This window comes from Hypomesus transpacificus, chromosome 17 (genome assembly GCF_021917145.1).
Source record: "Hypomesus transpacificus isolate Combined female chromosome 17, fHypTra1, whole genome shotgun sequence".
NCBI lineage: Eukaryota > Metazoa > Chordata > Actinopteri > Osmeriformes > Osmeridae > Hypomesus > Hypomesus transpacificus.
The window spans coordinates 7,904,044-7,919,425 of record NC_061076.1 but is presented as its reverse complement, the minus strand read 5'-3'; the positions used below and the strand labels follow the sequence as shown (position 1 = coordinate 7,919,425).

The following is a 15,382-nucleotide window of genomic DNA, read 5'->3' as shown; positions in this document are numbered from 1 at the left end:
ACTGTAATTGGAAGAGGAGACATTTTTTGACCAATGGTCAAATAGCTAGCAGGGTTGAATAAGCTTGCCAGCTGACAGTTTAACACCAAAGCAAAAGTTCACAGATACATGTGAATAGGAGTTGCATGCAACCTTTATTTAATAAAATCATCTCACAATATACAGTATTTGTGGTAATAGTGGAAATAAAGGACAGAAAAGGTATCGTATGTGTGTATATAACATTTATTTATTGCACAGGCAATGGATTATATGGTCAACAAATTGTATATTATGTATGCATCTCAAAACAGTTTCTGTTAACACTTACTGGAGTAATTTGTTCAACAGTGGAATGACTATTGGATTCACAGGTAAATCATCAGAACAAAACACAAGTGCAAAAATAATTGATAAATAAATAAATACTAACATGTTGCAGACAAGACACATTTAAGAAAAAAACTTTGGAATGAACACATAAAACATCCATTAGCTTATAACTGAGGCCTTTCCATTTTGCTGTCCATAGTGGAACTGTTTTCTTTGTATTGATTTGTTGGTCAAAGCACCACTTCACAAAATCAGTCTTTCTAACAGCCGGACTATATGTCATATACATATCACAATATTATATAGTTAGTGTTAACAAGTGGTGTTTTACACCTAAAAGAGAATAAGGAAAGGGGTTGTAAGTGACAGGTCATCTGCCCTCAAACGATGTACTGATTAACAAGAACAAGGAACTTCTTTTAATTCTTCCTCATTCGATACAATGAAAAAAATATATACATTCAGTAAGAATTTGCCTATTTAATTTATAAGGAGTTCAAGTAAGACATTTTCAACAAGACCTTAACTCAGATTAGCACAGACAGCTAACACGTGGTGGTCCCTACAACCAGGGAAACACTGATGGATAGGTTCATGCAGCATCTCCTGTAAATCAAACACTTCACCACTTAATTAACAATGATTGAATTTGAAACAAAAATAGTAATAATTAAATGCTGAACAACAATATAATCTGGATATCCCTTTTATATAGGTCCTATGAATTCAGGATTGGTATTCACACAAATGCCTTGTTTTTCCAAAACCCATCAGTAGATTAGAAGGGTCTGTAATTCCAGAAACTGGAGAACACCGAGATCTGCCAGTAACAGAAATACATGCTGTTAAATGTGACATTCCTGAATACAGACTTAGTAAAGATTATACTGTATATAGACAAAGTCTGTCATGTACTTTTACATGCAATATTTTTCCATCTAATGTATTTTTTTTACTGAAAGTATGACGAGTGGAACGTTTTCTTTTTCCACTTCCTTGGGGTACAAATGTTCGACATAATTTTGATGCTACATGTTTACATTTTTTTTACTACCCAACCATTTTGTATTATCTAAATGTATCAAAATATCTCTCACACACTCGTCTAAGCCAAACCAATTAGCTATCCTATCTCTACCCACAAGTGTGACCTGCTATTTGCACAGGAGAGACATGTGTATCCTATAAATCAGCATACCAAAACTGGACCACACCAAAAATGTACACATACTGCCCTTCCTCAGGAACAATACTGGCCAATACTGGTGTGGCAGAACATATGTTATATATGACTTATCAAAATGGCTGCTGGTGCCTATACTGCTCAAACATGGGCATATGAGGATATTACCCTGGCAAACATCACTATCAGACTGGGATCACATAAGGAATAAACAAGGGACTTTGAAATGACCTGAAATATCTACACTTGCTAACATTATGCCCAGTCATACTTTGCCAGAGTACCTACCTTGTCCTTGAGTTGTTGGCAGAGCTGCAGCGAGATGGTGAAGAAAACCAGGGTGTCATTCAGCCATGGAACCACACACTCCACCTTATGAACGTGGCTCACCTCAAACCTATTGTTGTTAAGCTCACTAAGGGAGACAGGAATGGAAAGAGATATGAGTGCTCCATGTGTTGGGCTTAGGAATCTACTCAGCAATGAAAACAGTCGAGATGTTGTTTTTGCAAAGAGCATGTCACTTCAGAGAACGTAACTTGGATCTTTAAGTAATGCAAGGAGAAATGTTGAATGCGGTCTTAATGGGTTAAATGTGAGAATTAAATGTGAAAATTGGTAGATGCAAATCAAATATTTATGAACAATAATGCATACATGTAATGTCAGGAGAGCAGAACTTACAACATAGCTCCAGGGTTGTGCAACACTGAGCTTCCCGCTGGCTTGTAATTCTGTGAAAAGACAGATGAAAAAAAAAAAATCTGTGAAAACACATTCGGACACTGTATAGAACACTCCCTTCAGTGGGTGTGTCTTCATAAAGGTAAAGTAGCATTCAGGTCTTGCCTTGGTAGTGTTGGGCTGCACCACATGAAGCTGGTATACTGTTAGACACAGCTTGCTCAGGTTGATGTAGAAGTTCACCATCACATCCCCCGGCATCGGAGGAGTAAACATTTTCTGGGTCAAGAGGAAGGGACAGGAAGAGTGTGAAAGAAACAGAACAGAAAGAAAGAGACGATATTATGAGAAGAAATGAGGGTGGTAAAAAATGGAAGTTGAGAGGATTAGGAACAAGAGGTTCAGAAGCCAGCTACCACAATTGTAAATGCCTTTGCCTTATCTTGACTTGATCAGTACTGAGGGAGTCTTGAGGGAGTATAATATTAGTATATAGTGAGTCCGCTGTCTGATTCTACTGTGTGGAATTCTGTGGCAGACTTACCATCAGACCGCTGGTTGCTAGTTCAGGCAGGGTCATGGTTGCTGGGGTGGTGAGGCGGTTGCGTGCCCTAGTCAGCTGCAGCATCACAGCATCCATCAGCTACAAAAACAAGAAATAAAATTGAATTTAGTCATATCAAACAGAACATGAATACAGCTTAACATATTTTCCTGTCTCAGTAAGACTTGTTGCTTGCATGAAATTTTCAGTTTAATTCAACCTCTTGCACCTAATTACCAGCACCAGAGGTGGAATGGAATGAGTGTATTTCTGGTAGCAATTCTCAGAAGGGAGGGGGGGGGGGGGGGGGGTGGTTCTATGGTGGTTCTATGGTGACAGACCTTGTTAACCTCAGCGCCAGTTTTAAAGTGGTAGCTGCTGTCCCTGCTGCTCAGCAGCTGCAGAGCCTGGTTCACATGGTTCCGTGCATCCTGGATCTGAGAATGAGGCAGGCAGGTTTAGGAAAAGAAATATTGCAAGTGTATGTATATGTACAGTGTACGTGATTGTAGGTGGTGGTATCAACGTTACAAACAAAAAACATACTTATTATAATAAAACTGCATTATTAAATGTCTTATTCTGATTTTTTTTTTAAATATATCATATGATATGAAAGAGAGGGAATTGAAGGATGAGAATCCATTGGTATAATGACTTACTTGCTGTAATTTCCATTGCTTATCGTCCCTGAACGCAAAATGCAGTACTTGGCTGCTTTTGGCAACTTTAAGATTGATGTCCTAAAAAAGAGATATTGTTTAATAGGAAAGGCCTAACGTGACCAGACATTCTGTTACGAAAGGTTCAAATATCACAACAGAAGTCACTCACAGCTTGAGTCAGAGCCTCTCCCTGGAGGGTCAGCACTCCCTTCACTTGATCCATGCTGAAAAACAGAGCCTCCATCAATACAAAATGCCAGTTGTTTATTTAACCTAACTAAAGCTTCAACCAGGTTCAACCAAGTGCCACTAAGATAACAGACTCTGAAGTGTGTGTCTCTTTAAGACTCAAGTGCACATGCTGGAACATACGTTGAGCTACCCAAGATGAAATTTTCCTGCTTGAGTTGACTGTCTAGACCTGACACAGGCATTGAGAAGCGTCTAGATGCCTCCTGTAGACAAGAATGCAAATGTCCATATTAGACAACGATAGGATCAGTTTTGCAAAAGAAGGAAAAAATCTATTTAATACAAAAAAGTAGGAGATTCTGAAATATTGATCAATGTATGACAAAACTATGTGAATGAGAAACTGTGAATGAGAAAAGGTTAACCGTTTTGAAATGTTTAAGATAACCTCTGATGTCTGGCACACAAAGGTCAACAAATGTCAGCCACTTAAGACAATCTAACAGTATAATGATTTTATACTGAACCCTTGGTCCAAGAGTCAATGTTTACCGAGTAGGCAGGAAGAGAGAGGGGAAGGAAACACGTCTCTATGTAAATTATGAGTGTTCACAGAAAATGGAGGAGAGGGCCAAAAGGAGGTTTAAAAAAAAGAGATCGTCTATGTAATAATTTGTACCTTGAGAATATCCTGGAGCTGCTTTAGAACTGCATGGACCTCCTCCTTAAGCAGCCAGTTGAACTCCTCCTCCTAAGAAGTTGTACAAACAAGACCATCAACAATATAGGCCTACAGATCTATCGGATACATATATACATGATTATTAAATATGGTGAGTATACCAAACACCTGATAAACCTACCTGTAATAGACAGGCATGCAGTAATGGATTTGTATAATCCAAATCGATGCAAAATATAAACAGCTTTATATAAGGACCTCGAGTTTCTTGGAAGCTGCTTCACACTCCCAATAACAACATACACACCATCACAATTCAGGAAAGATGTGAACTGTGCAGTTGTTTTTAGCAGCAGACCGGGAAAACTGAATAGGAAATTCCTAAATAAAAATTTGGTAGCCAAATTGCAATAGGTTACCCGTCTATTAGCATAGTAAACGATTAACAAAATAAAAGCTTTTAATAATCAGTATTGAAAAACAAAAACGTTCCTCCGTCTGCTTCAATCTACGAACCAGCCAGCAAACGCATTTAAAGTGTGCGAAATCAAACATAAATTGCATAGTTTAATTGCAGGCTGGCTTGTTGTGTTAGTTGACCAGTGAGCATCGTTTACTGGACCGCTATCTATGCATGGGTCAGTTATTCATTTTAGCTTGAAGAATATTCCTGCCGCACAGCTTACCAAAACAGCTCTCTCGGCTTGACTTGCAGCTGACATCTTTGGGAGTTCAGATAAAGATCGCTGGGAATTCAGCATCGCGGATGATGTAAAGGTCCAAGTTATGTGTAGAGTGGTACCAATCTTAGGCTTGACTGTAGGTTGCAAGAGGTTTGACACTGTGATTCTGTCTGAGCTCCTCCCACTAATCCTCTATAGAGGAGCACATCCGCTTTTTCATACGTCACAGTTTGCCGCCGGATACAGTTAAAAATTCGTTGTTCGCGGCGGTTCAAACAGGGCGTTTGTGTACAAAGAAGATTTATACGCATATTGCTCCTAATTTAGCAAACATACGACATTACCAAACGTTTATTAGCCATGACAGAATTACTTTTTAATTCGTTGTTGCAAGTTCGCGTGAAGTGCAAAGACTGCGATGACAGGAAAACAGATATTCGAGTCACCGTTGAGCAGCAATTGACATTGCATCCAGTCCACAAGCGGGAGCTTCTGGTAAGACTAACAGATGACAAAGATCCCTGTTTTCTGTACAACCTTGCCATATCAGAAGAGGATTTCCAAAGTTTGAAAGTTCAACAAGGTCTACTTGTAGACTTCGTGTCCTTTCCTCAGAAGTTCATAGATCTACTTAACCAGTGCATCGCGGAACAAGACAAAGATAGTCCAAGGTTTTTGCTTGAGTTGTCATGCCTATCCCCAGTATCAAACGGCAGTGCAGCCAACTTTAACGTTGTGGAGACCAATGTATTCAAACACTTAATGCATCTCTCTCTCAAGCTTCTTCATGGTACCGATTCAGAAATAAAAAAATTCCTGGCTGTTTGCCTTTCCTCTTTGAAGGAGGAGAAGCAGTTGTTGGAACAGAGGTTTAAGAAGACCGAAGATGACCTCTCTAGGCAGCTTAGCTACACACAACAGAACCTGTCTGAGAAGAGTACAGAGTTGGACAAACTGCGATCCGAATGGGCTTGTCAGACCACCTCACTCTCCAGTCGCCACACTCAAGACCTCACTGCAGAGAGGGAGAAGGCTCTGGAGACACAAACCAAGCTTTTGCAACAGAGTGAACAGCTGCGCAAGGACCTGGAGAGCACTCATACGAGGATCACACAGCAGCTACAAAACCAGCTGGCCGAGGCAGAAACCTCCAGCAGGGACCTAACCGAAAAGAGATACAAGAATGAGTCGACCATCCGAGACCTGAAATCCAAACTTGTGGGACTGGAAGACGAGTCGCATCGGGCAAAGCAGCAGGTTCTGTCTCTGAGGAGGGAGAATAGCACACTAGACACAGAGTGCCACGAGAAGGAGCGTCTCGTCAACCAGCTACAGATGCGCGTGGCTGTGCTGGAGCAGGAGGTCAAAGACAAAGAACAGCTGATGTTCCGCACCAAAGAGGTCCTTGAAGCCGCCCAGCTGCAGAGGGGCAGGGCGGAGGAAACTGGAGAAAGCAGGCAAGTCCAGATAGGGAAACTGGAGAGCACCGTCAAAACCCTGTCGGAAGAGCTCATGAAAGCCAACAGCATCATCAAGAAGCTGCAGGGGGATGTCAGAGGCCTGGTAGAGAAGATCAAATTGAAGAACACGGTGACCGTGGCACAGGAGAAGGTGCTCCAGGAGACCACTGAAAAGCTGCACACGGCGGAGAGGGACCTGCTGGACAGTCAGCAGCAGCTCAAACACAAAATGGAGGAGGCGCTGAGGCTGAAGGAGCAGTTGGAAACGACCATTCAGAAACTAGATCAGAGCAGGGAGGTGCTGAAAACCAACGAGAATGTCATCAACTGGCTGAATAAGCAGCTGAACGAGAACCAGCTGGCCAGAAAGCCCGAAAGCCCTTCCGCGTTTCAGACCCCTCCAGCTGTCTCGGCTGCTGCAGGGGGACTAAGGATGGGCAGCGCTCCTCACGGCTTTGTCCAGTTTAACCCCGCGTGTCCCAAACCTGTCCTGTCGCCAGTGGGCATCCAAGATGGCCGCCCCAGTGCACCACGTCCTATGCATCCCTCCAACAAGGAGAATGGGGAGCCAGTTGGATTGGAGTCCAAGTACTTTGAGAGGCGAGAAGACAGCATCCCTCTCCATGGACTGTTGGCTAATTACAATCCTCGAGAGGTCCCTAGGCCTCCACTGAAGCACTCTCTGTCCTCAGCTTATTTCACTGGCTGAGACGTAAATAGCAAAACTTTTGTTTACTCAACTACTCCTCTTTAAGTACAAAAGTGCTTTGCTTTGGGAGTTTGGACCCCCACTTTGAGTGTTTTTCAATGTTTGTTGTCATTTGTTATACATTATTATATATTAAAATATTGTATTTTAAAGGTATTCTGATGAAGTACTGTTGTTCATCTAAACCTTTGTGTTCTGTATAGATAACTCAAATGGTTGTGCTATAATAAAAGGCAGAGTCCACATTATCATTCCTTTTTGGTCGATTTCTTAGTGTGTAAGTGTCAAGTTGAAGTCAGAATATCTTCTAATGCTTGCAGGGATTTGCCAACTGTTTACTCTGTGGATTATAACTACGATTATTGCCTTGATATTGTATTAAAATCCACATGAACAAATTTTGTTCTCCATTTTTATTTGCTATTATGTACTTGACATTAGATGAAATATTGTGATAAAATTAAGATGGGATTTTATTTACTAAATGTTGTTTGATTAGTGATGCCTTCTAGAAAGGAATGATGTATCTCAGAGCATTGACATCTGTTAGGGGGACATTTCCTCAACCCATTCCATTAACACTCCATTTACAGACAGTTAATGTATTAAAGTCTAAATGACCACATGTCAATCAGGAGAAAATTTATTAAACTGCACAAAAGCCTTGACTTTTCCACAAGTACACAAAATCATAAATATCCCAAATCAATAGTTTTACCCTTCCTACACAAAATGTGATTTGAATCATTGTCATTTTATCGCCATTGTAAGCCTGGTTGTATAAGCCACTTAATAAACCATTTACATTTAACAGAACAATCTACATTATTAAGACACTAGTATAGACAGTCTGTGGAGTCTTAACCAAAATTATTTTTTATATTACCCCATATGCATTTATAAAGAAAACCCACACAAACAATTGGGCTATTTACATTTCATTTGAATGTTTCCTAAAAACAGTTCTGTACACTACAATGTGTACCAACGTCTATAGAACTAAAACTTCATTCACGTGTTTGGCAAAGAATGTTTATAAAATGGTAAGTGAAATAATGATTAATCAATGAACTGAAAATAGGTATGCACAATCAAATAGATGTACAATTTTAAATCAATTCAACAATTACTCCATTTTATCTGTGATTTTCTTTTGCTAAGATATAAGGATGCATGGGATATTTTGATATTCTCTTTAATTCCTTAAAAGTAATGCATTTTGTTATTAAATTTTTGTTTGTATTGACCAATGGCCTGTATCCATTGGTCACTGATTGACTTTGCCTTCACGGAACCCAATTCAAGACCAACTTAAAATGGTTGCATATTACAGTAATGGCCTTTGCGAACCTCTGGGTGTCATAGTTACTCAACAGTGTCTACTTGAAACAATAAACATGGTACTGACTGAAAGAGCAGGTGGAAGAATGATTTAGGTTAAAATGTATTACAACAACCTCTTGTCAGAATGTGAACCATTATCTTGTTGAAAATAAAAACATGTAAAATGAACTCTGTTAAAAGTTAGCTATTGAAGGTATGAGGATGACCGTAAGTCCCAATAAGAACTAAAACAAATGACTGCATGTTAAGGCCTAAAAAGATCCTTTTAACCATAACTTGTTACAATTTGCCTCCCCCCACCAAAAAAATACTTATTTGAGGACAACAAACCATGTCCAACAGCACCAAAACAAACGAGATGTAGAGCAGGGAAAACTGAAATAAATAAATACATCCATCGTTCATAGACTCTTGGATTACAATATTAAGGCAATGCAGTGGCATTTTTCTTGGTGCTTTTCTAGCCTTCTGTCTTTTTTTAGATAATATATCGATAGCTTTACAGTTCACGGAATTCTGGACGTAAAAAAAAGAGGTGACATTTCACAAAGGAATTAAATAAACTAATAAGTAAAGTGTGTGATAAATAATATGCATATCAATCCATGACCAGCGCACCTTAAAATCTCCTGGGATGCAAAAAAAGCAACAAGCTGCATTCATTTCCTACTCCACACCCTGCTATACGCAATGGGGCATTCTAAACCAATTCAGAACACCCTGCATTTACCCTCAGAGTGACCTCCCCACAAGACGCTCTCGAACCTTCTGTTGAGCATTCTTTCAGGATATATCTATTTTCAGTCAGTGCAATGCTCAACATTGGCTAAGTTGGGTTACCCATTTAAGGGAGGGAGGGGGGGGGGGGGCATCACTGGTGTGAGGTGAAACAAAAACAATAATAAACTGTAAATCCAAAAGGGGGTATTGTGGTCCAGAGGATGGGTCACGTCTTCACATTTAGTGAATGTAGGCTCTGTAGACAGCCGACATGTCATTGTCTGATTGGTCCAGCGCCTTTGCCCGCTTGTAGACCTGTATACAGAGAGAGGGTAATGTTCACAGGACAGCAAGCGGAATGTTGCAATGAATGTCGTTCAAAAAGTGTTGACATCCCTCTGACTATGACATCTGTGTTGAACTTGCTTTGTTTAACATCCCTCTGTTTTTAGACAGGAACAATTAGTTTAATCCCTTTTCAAGGTCATCAAAAACCATTTTGAGTACATTATCCTTAATTAATTTACCTCGTTGGCTGCAGCCGCCATTGGAGTTGGGTGGTTGGCGGTATCGCCCATGGAAATGGCTAGCCTCAGGTCTTTCTGAATGTGTTTCAAATAATAGTCTGGCTTGAAGTTGCCTTGTAATATATCTAAAATTGAACAGGTAAAAAAAGTCAGTGTAAATCCCAAAAAGAAATTGAATCAATTACATAATGCAAAAACGGTAAACTTGAGACTGAATGTTTCAAGTGTCATTACAATTTACAAACTAATATCAACTGCTTTCATTAATGTCATACATTCAATTAGTTATGTCAAAGTTTAGCTCCAAAAGTAATACTCCAACTTACTTTGGCATTTCTGGTCCACAAAAGTGCTTGCCATTTGACCCTGGCATAGGATGTCCAAAAAGGTCTGTTGTGATTGGCCAGTGGCTTGAGCCAGGGTCAGCCCCTCGGCAATGGTTGCCATGAAGCTGCCCTGCACCATGTTGAGGATCAGCATCATTCTTGCTGCGTGTCCTGCCTCACCTGAAAGAAGAGACACGCTTCAGCTCTCCCACACACAAGTAAGCATAACAGCATAACACTACGAAAAGAAAAACAACCTACCTAGAAAGAAGGAGGTCTTGCCCATGGCCTGGAAGCAGCTGCTGCAGTCTTCATACACCGTCCTGTCTCCAGCCGCTACGATGACCAACATCCCGTCATTGGACAACTGCTGGCTTCCTGCCACAGGAGCCTCCAGGAAACGGCCACCCCTTGACGTGATCACCTGGTCATTTGATGGACAGAGAAAGGCGGCCAAAAGTTGAGGACTAAATGAAAACAAAAATAAGATGTGTTTCGTGTGATTCAAATGTTGGGTGTATGGCTATATTGTAGTTTGTGAAAAGAGGGCGTCAAATACCTGAGAGAGTTCTGTAATGGTCTCTGGGTCCACGGTGGACATCTCTACATAACACTTCCCTGGCCTGATCCCCTGCAGCACACCACTGGGACCAAGCACCAACTGAACGTGTGTATGAGAGAGACAGGGAGGGAAAGAGGGATCATTCTTGAATTTGTTGTTGTAAGGATTCAATGAAGAACACAGAGAATTCATTCCCTGTATTCTAGAATACATTCCCAGGAAACATTCCCTAAACAGACCAAATCACAGGTCAGCGAATGCCTACATCTCTGGCGGCCTTGGGGTCTGACACGCAGGAGAAGGTGATGTCACACATGGAGACCACCTCAGCTGGGGTCCTCCCTAACCTGGCACCCTCCTGGATGAATAGATCACACTGCCACAGGAAGTAAAAAAAAAAAAAAGGATCACATTTACAGCTTATGCTGCACTATTGTTATGCCATACCAATGGTTTGCGCACTTGAATAACCAAAAAACATTGTCTCAGCAAATTTGACTTTAACCCCAACTCCTACAGCTAGTATGGTCTTGCAGTACCTTTTCTGCAGTGCGATTCCACACTGTGACCACATGTCCCATCTTCAACAGGTTAGACACTACTCCACTGCCCATAAGCCCCAGACCAAGGAACCCTATCCTATTGGACGAGAACAAGGCAGAAAGAGTGTGTCAATAACTTGGAAAGGATGTTTTTGACCACTTCTGAATTTTAAACATAGGAGTCTTATATTAAAGTACTACACACTGCAGATAAATAAACCAACCGTTTATCTGTGGGGATGATGCTGCCATTGATGGCTGTGCTGTCCGCTGCCTGGATAGATGTTATTGTGTCCTGTCCCCCACAATAACAACAAAATGTTAGTCACAATATTTCTAGTATACAGAGTTTAAACAACATTTTAATCAAGAAGTCTATACGCAAGCAGTAAAAAGCTCATTGTAGCGCAAGCAAATGGTCTAATTGCTATATAGGTGCAGAATAATTAGACTCCTTCACCTCTTCAATGATCTTCAGGCGTTTGCTGATGGGTTCCAACGATGACACAGGCTGTGGACAGAGAAGAGTTAAGTTAGATTTAAGTTTATAACACAAATAACCACCACTGACATTCTCCTTTCGTCAACATACTGACTGAACAGAAATGCTAATCATTGTTCAGGCTAGCCTACTGTGAGAGCTAGCATGTCACATACTTGGTCCTCATTGGCTTCTCAATGTCAATTATTTGGTAGCAAGCATAAATTCATCTAATACCAGTCATTACTTTAGTGCATTATTGGGTCTCTCTTCAGAGTGTTACAGATGTTAGTGTGTGACAAGTGTCTTTGGTGTCAAAGGGGGGGACTGTCAATGGGGACTGTTTGGATTTGTAAAGAATTTATCAGCGTGACCATATGCTGTTACGGTTTAACGGTTACAGTTTCACTTGGGGGTTGTTTATCTGTTCGTGATAAGAGAGACGAGAGAGAGAGCGGTGTCTAAAATAAGAAATGGAGCTACCAGCTAAGATTCTGCCATGTTGGCTCAGGAAGAGGTGTTGTCATTAGGTATAACCTGTAGTAGCACCCAACGCTCAGAAAAGCCACATTCAGCAAGGGAAGCAAGGAAGGTCTTGGAAAGTGCATGCAGAAGTGACAGAAAGGGGGTAGGCAGGAGATACAAAACATGGTGCTCCAAGAAGACATAACTTAAAACACAAATTAGACTACTAAAGCTTTCCAGGCAGTAGAACTGGAAAGGTTACTAGCCTAAGGAACAATCTGAATAGTATTAAATCAAATTATTTCTAACATTACAAATAAGCAAATCGTAAGAGGAGAGAAAGGTTAGTCTACCGCAAGCAACAGGTGTTCTTGTTTCTAAAATCTCAAGCTATGCTCCTGCAAAACACAAAAAAGCAGTGTGCAGTGGCAAACCCCAAGGAAAAACGTTCAGCAAATGTTCCCTCTTACCTTCTCAGACTGGCTGAGCAGGAAGTGGTGTAAATGTGGGTCATCCTTTACTGGCTACAATGGAAAAGAGTTCAATTGAAACTATTCCCCATGGAGACTCATTGACCTGATAGTGTGTTCATGTGCAGCTAGCAACATTATAGAACCACATGGAATCATAAAGCCTCAGACTCCTTTTGAAATGGATCTAATAATAAAATATATAATCAACAAACAAAAACCTTGATTGCTTCTTGAGCCAAGTGCCCTTTTGTCAGTGTATCTTGTACAATAGTTGTCACTAATGCCACTTTACATAATTTTGTTAGCTGAATCTGAGCTGACCAAAAAAAAAAAATGGCTTTCAAAGACGTTTGTTTATGACTACTGCTCTAGAGTCTATGAGCCAAAACGTAGAATTGATGCACTAACTCAGAGAAAGATTCTGCAATTGGACTGCAGTAACGTGCAGAAGGTAAAAAGGTTCAGGTCAGTTTAGGGAAAAGCAAGGCAAGGCAGGCTGTGGGAAGTGGTTCACCTACACTGCTCTCCCACTTGAATCCTGAGCCAGGTCCTGCCCCCAGCCTCTCAACAGTGGACGGCTCGGGGTCAGAGTCAGTTAAGTCCTTCAGGGGAAAGAGAGACACATTCACCTTTGGATTCAAAGCTGAACTTGCTGACCAGAACTGCCAAGGTCCTACAAGGTGGTGGGGGTGCATTCTGTGCTGTCAAGCAGTGACTGGAGATTAGCTTAAGAAGTGTGCTGTACATGACAAAAACCAAAGCAAAACTTAAGTTTTACTTTAAAATGTAGACAGCTCCTTTTTTACTTCGAAGGATAATATGTCTGTGATGGCACTTACGGCCATGTTACATGGCCAAGAAGAGGTTTAGTCTACTGTACCTTGACAGTGGGCCTGAAGTAGCAAATGCATACCAGTGACAAAATATTTTTACTTCCATTGAACTATTTTAGGGCCTTCTTTTACCAGCTTTTAAAAGGAGTCCTCAACTGATCAGCCACCTAATACGTCTTATGTACTTCAATTCCAGCAAAAAGTGAATTGGGCTAAAACTTGTTAGGGTTTCATTTAGAAGTATTCAGACTCAAGTATAGAACATGTGGGCTTGGATACAGTATACCTTTTGAACATAGAGACCTGGGAGAACTTTACAGGTTTTCAGTAGTTCTTGAGATTGAGGCCATGAACACAATTTCTATGACAAACTTCTTATTTAGGAGTTTCTACTATTATTACGGTGATACACTGTAACCACTTATAGAGTATCATAAATTTGATTTGCTACAATTTCACAGTATGACTGACCTTCTCAGAAGGATCCTTGAGAGCACTGAGATCCTCGTCATCTTCTTCTAGAATTTTAAGAGGCTTGGTTGAAGTCTTTTTTCCTTTAGAGTCCCCTTTGCTCTCAGAGTTCTGTAAAAGTACAATTGGATGGATTTAGTCCTGTGGTTTTTGGATTATGATGGCTAAAGTCTTACACTGCTTATACATTTTTTTCTTCCTGTGTGCTGCTGCAACAGTCCTTTCTCTATGAAGCAGCAGTGCTTCTTCCGTGTAGAAAAGTCTGCATTCAATTGGGCTGCAAATCTCACCTGTTCTTTCCCCTTTGCTTTCTTCAGGAAATCCTCTACAGCATCCACTGCCTGTTGGAAACGCTTGCCTTTGTTTATCTTGATCATCTCCTCTTTGTGTGGGTGGTATGGCTTCAGCTGTTCCACTTTAATCCACGCACTAGACAGGCATGGAAGCACACAGTTTAGTTATACTTACACCCAGGGTAAGAAACATTTGAGCAGATCGGTAGTGTTGTGGAGCCGTTTACTTACTGGTCTTCAGTTCCAAAGAATTTCACAAAATGGCATTTTTTGCCTCTTGGTTTTTTCAGATCCTTTGGAGGACTCACAACCTGGGTAAACAGATCATGTAACTTTGTTATACAATTTGAATTACCATGTCAATATTTTGTTACACTCTAGTAGGGTCCGGTGGGGATTCTTTACCCCTTTTACCGTACAGTACAGAACTGTTAGCTGTTTAAACACTTCTTACCTTTCCCGGCCACGGTGGATAACGTCCAAGTTTCCCCCTAAACATGAACAAAATTATAAGACTTATTCAGTTAGATCGTTTAGACGTTTATACGTCGTCCAGATAAAAAACTACCAAGATAGGTATTCTAGACTTCCCTAGTAATAGATTGCACTTGATTGATAGACTTAACGTCATGTTAGCTAAACAGCTAGCTAGTAAAGCTAAATTCATTGCTAGCTAGGGAGCTAGCAGTACAGTACTAGTAACTTCAGCATTCTAGCAATAAGCAAAGCAGATCCAGAACCTAGTAGCTGTCTAGTTAGCTAGTTTATTTAGGTAACCTCGACCAACATAAACAGTTACACTGTGCTCTAAAAAACATGTAAACAACGTTGCCAGTGTGTGCACTGAAAACGTTTACATGATCAAATCAAGTCGCGTCCGGTTTCCCTTCTGGGTGCGGTAAGCAGCTAGCTGGCACGGCTAGCAGCATTTGTTTGGGTTGGATCAACTGAACTACAACGTAGTTATTTAGTTATATTTTTCCGATCATATGAAGTAAAATTGTACAAACATAAAACACGACAGAGTTGGACGATGGATTAAATAATGACGATGTTCCAATGTTAAAATTATTTTCTCACCAAACCAGATCCCCGATTCTCAGATGCACAGTCGCCATCTTACAACTTCACCGAAACGTCGCACTGAATCTAGTGAGAGGACTGTAGGGCTGGAGTGGAGAGCACACCCACCAGAAAACACATGCGCCACTACGACCCTCAAAAGTGCCCA

At 40.8% G+C, this 15,382-nt stretch overlaps 3 protein-coding genes across 8 annotated transcripts; 1 reads left to right on the top strand and 2 right to left on the bottom strand.

Annotated features, from left to right (window-relative positions):
* Nucleotides 1-207: 207 nt before the first annotated feature.
* On the bottom strand, nucleotides 208-5,133 carry rogdi (rogdi atypical leucine zipper). The gene is made up of 11 exons (XM_047037790.1): nucleotides 4,949-5,133; nucleotides 4,260-4,331; nucleotides 3,761-3,843; nucleotides 3,558-3,612; nucleotides 3,386-3,466; nucleotides 3,065-3,160; nucleotides 2,724-2,822; nucleotides 2,345-2,458; nucleotides 2,180-2,229; nucleotides 1,784-1,910; nucleotides 208-1,132 (listed from the first exon to the last, which is right to left on the bottom strand). The coding sequence occupies exons 1-11, from the start codon at nucleotides 5,021-5,023 to the stop codon at nucleotides 1,091-1,093; spliced, it is 894 nt and encodes a 297-aa protein (XP_046893746.1). The 5' UTR covers nucleotides 5,024-5,133; the 3' UTR covers nucleotides 208-1,090.
* Nucleotides 5,134-5,193: 60 nt separating this feature from the next.
* Nucleotides 5,194-7,864, top strand: sass6 (SAS-6 centriolar assembly protein). Its single transcript, XM_047038118.1, has 2 exons — nucleotides 5,194-5,440; nucleotides 5,789-7,864. Exons 1-2 carry the CDS (start codon nucleotides 5,306-5,308, stop codon nucleotides 7,112-7,114), a joined length of 1,461 nt encoding a protein of 486 aa, XP_046894074.1. The 5' UTR covers nucleotides 5,194-5,305; the 3' UTR covers nucleotides 7,115-7,864.
* On the bottom strand, nucleotides 7,742-15,311 carry glyr1 (glyoxylate reductase 1 homolog (Arabidopsis)). 6 transcript variants are annotated; one of them, XM_047038119.1, is made up of 16 exons: nucleotides 15,232-15,311; nucleotides 14,606-14,642; nucleotides 14,383-14,462; nucleotides 14,149-14,287; nucleotides 13,859-13,969; nucleotides 13,073-13,156; nucleotides 12,552-12,605; nucleotides 11,596-11,646; nucleotides 11,360-11,430; nucleotides 11,133-11,232; nucleotides 10,859-10,972; nucleotides 10,591-10,692; nucleotides 10,293-10,455; nucleotides 10,032-10,211; nucleotides 9,706-9,830; nucleotides 7,742-9,493 (listed from the first exon to the last, which is right to left on the bottom strand). In XM_047038119.1, the coding sequence occupies exons 1-16, from the start codon at nucleotides 15,267-15,269 to the stop codon at nucleotides 9,419-9,421; spliced, it is 1,524 nt and encodes a 507-aa protein (XP_046894075.1). In that variant the 5' UTR covers nucleotides 15,270-15,311; the 3' UTR covers nucleotides 7,742-9,418. The 6 variants fall into 6 exon arrangements, with proteins under 6 accessions (XP_046894075.1, XP_046894076.1, XP_046894077.1 ...); XM_047038120.1 differs by having other exon boundaries at nucleotides 10,859-10,969; XM_047038121.1 differs by lacking the exon at nucleotides 12,552-12,605.
* Nucleotides 15,312-15,382: the final 71 nt, after the last annotated feature.